The sequence below is a fragment of the Eimeria maxima genome, genomic scaffold (genome assembly GCF_000499605.1).
Source record: "Eimeria maxima Weybridge genomic scaffold, Emw_scaff777, whole genome shotgun sequence".
Taxonomy (NCBI): Eukaryota; Apicomplexa; class Conoidasida; order Eucoccidiorida; family Eimeriidae; genus Eimeria; species Eimeria maxima.
In genome coordinates, this window is record NW_013563976.1 from 1 (window position 1) to 2,500 (window position 2,500).

Below are 2,500 nucleotides of genomic sequence, written 5' to 3' on the forward strand. Positions count from 1 at the left end.
AGGAAGATTCTATCAGGAGGAGGAAGAAGAAGAAAAATAAATAAATAAATAAATAAATAAATAAATAAATAAATAAATAAAATATATTATTATTTATGTTGTCTGCTGCTAATACTGATGCTGATGCTGCTGCTGCTAATGTTGTTGTTATTATTGTTGTTGTTGTTGCTGCTGCTGCTGCTGTTGCTGCAGCCCCGTCATCCGTAGCAGGTATATCTGCAGATATTTATACGTTTTTCTCTTATTTATACAACTAATTTATATTTATATATACATAAAAAAGAAAAAAAAAAAGATTCTATGCAACAGATTACCATGCAAGCCCCCACATGCAACAACAGCAGCTGCTGCTGCTGCTGCTGCTGCTGCTGCTCTATATAATAAATGCAGCAGCAGCAGCAGCAGCAGCCAGACGCCCGCTCTCCAGCTTATCGTGCATGCGGGGGGCCTCCTCTCTTTTTTCTTGATTGTTTTCTTGCATTTTTGTTCTATTTTCCTCTTTTTTATCCTTTTTCTTCTTTTATTATATATTTATACTACGAATTATACTTTTTTCCTCTTCTTTCTCTCCTTTTCTTCCCCTACAACTCAGCAACAAAAGGGAAGAAGAAAACAAGGAAGAAACAAAGAGAGGGTAGTATATACCTCCTGCTCCTTTCTCTTCTTATTAAGAAAAGAAATCCAAGAAATTTATTTCTTTTCTTATTTATATTCATTATATTATTTATATTTATATATAAATATTATTTATTCATCATTTATTACATACAAATACCTCTCTCTGCTCGTGTCTGTGCTGCTCCTCCATTTCTTGTGCTGTGTCTGTATATACACCCCAACATATATACAACGAGCACAGCAACAAACAGTTGTTGCTTAATATATACAAATAAAATAAAGAAAAAACATTATTATTTATATTTATTTCTTCTTTTTTCCTCTTTTTTTCCCTCTTTTTTCTTATATAAGATGCCGTCCGTCATTGGCAAGGCAGGACCTCCTGCAGACCTTCGTCGCTTCATGGAGAAGAGGCTTGATGGTAAAAAGAATAAATAAATAAATAAATAAATAAATAAATAGATAAATAAATAAATATTAATATAAATAATAGTAATAATTATATATAAATAACTATTTATTGTCTTTTTTTTTTTTTCTTTTTCTTATTTGCTTTTTTACTGACACCCTTAACACTATTTAATAACACAACAATCTGCTGCTGCTGCTGCTTTTGCTGCTGCTGCTGCTTTTGCTGCTGCTGCTGCTTCTTTTGCTGTTTTTGCTGCTGCTACTGCTGCTGCTGCATTGTATACACTGTATATAGGCTATGCATCCCTCCATCCATGTATATAAATAGACCCTAACTTACTAACTAAATAAGATAAATAAATAATAATAAGAAACACATACATAATAATACACAATTTTCTTGTTTTTTCTTGTTTTTTTCTTCTTTTTTATGTGTATTTGTTTGTTTTTTTGTGTGTATATTTGTGGTGTATATACAGTTCATTTAAGCGGAGGAAGAAGAGTAGTAGGAGTAATGCGTGGTTATGATACATTTATGAATATAGTATTAGATAATGCATTAGAGCTAAGAGGAAGAAAAGGAATAAATAAACAAATAGAAAGAAATGAGTTAGGTATGGTTGTTATTAGGGGAAACTCTATACTTGATTGGGAATGTCTGGATAAAGTTAGACCATAAAATCTATTTATTTATTTATTTATTTATTTATTTTATTTATTTATATGCATGCATGCATGCATGCGCATCCATACATGCATGCATGCATGCATGCAGACAGACAGACAGACGGGAAAAAATAACATTCTTTTAAGGTCTATATTGATGTATCTAACTAACTAACTAACTAATATGGCTAGCTAACTAGCTAATTAGCTAGCTAGCTAGCTAGCTAGCTAGCTATTGCTGGCTATAGCTACCTAGCTATAGCTAGCTAGCTAGCTAGCTAGCTATAGCTAGGTATATGGTGGTGTATATACATATATGAATAAATATATTATTTATTATATATAAATATCTTTTCTTTATTTATTAACAATAAAAAAGAAAGAGACCTAAGTTATTCTCTTTTTTCTTCTTATTCATCCATTTATTTATTTATTTATTTATTGTTTATTTATTTATTATTTTCTTTCTCTTTCCCTTCCCTTCCTTTTTTAATTAGGGTTTACGATTTAGGGTTTAGCGTTAGGGTTTAGGGTTAGGGTTTATGGTGTTATTAATAATAACACCATAAACCCTAAACCCTAAACCCTAAACCCTTAAAATACAAATAACTAACAAATAAGAAAAGAAAATAAAAGATAATTCTTGTTGTGTTGTGTCTCTTATATACCTCATTATATAACACTAATTTAGGGTTTAGGGTTTAGGGTTTAGCAAGATACACTAGATAATTACATTATTATTCCTTTTTTTATTATTAATTAAATAGGCAGTAATAAATATATTAGTTATAATTGTTTTCTTGTA

General features: G+C 30.2%; 1 protein-coding gene across 1 annotated transcript; it reads left to right on the forward strand.

The window, feature by feature from the left end:
* Positions 1-969: 969 nt before the first annotated feature.
* On the forward strand, positions 970-1,708 carry EMWEY_00042900 (small nuclear ribonucleoprotein E/G, putative; the record flags this gene model as incomplete). The annotated part of the gene is made up of 2 exons (XM_013478930.1): positions 970-1,039; positions 1,509-1,708. 2 exons carry the CDS (start codon positions 970-972, stop codon positions 1,706-1,708), a joined length of 270 nt encoding a protein of 89 aa, XP_013334384.1.
* Between the last annotated feature and the right edge of the window lie 792 nt (positions 1,709-2,500).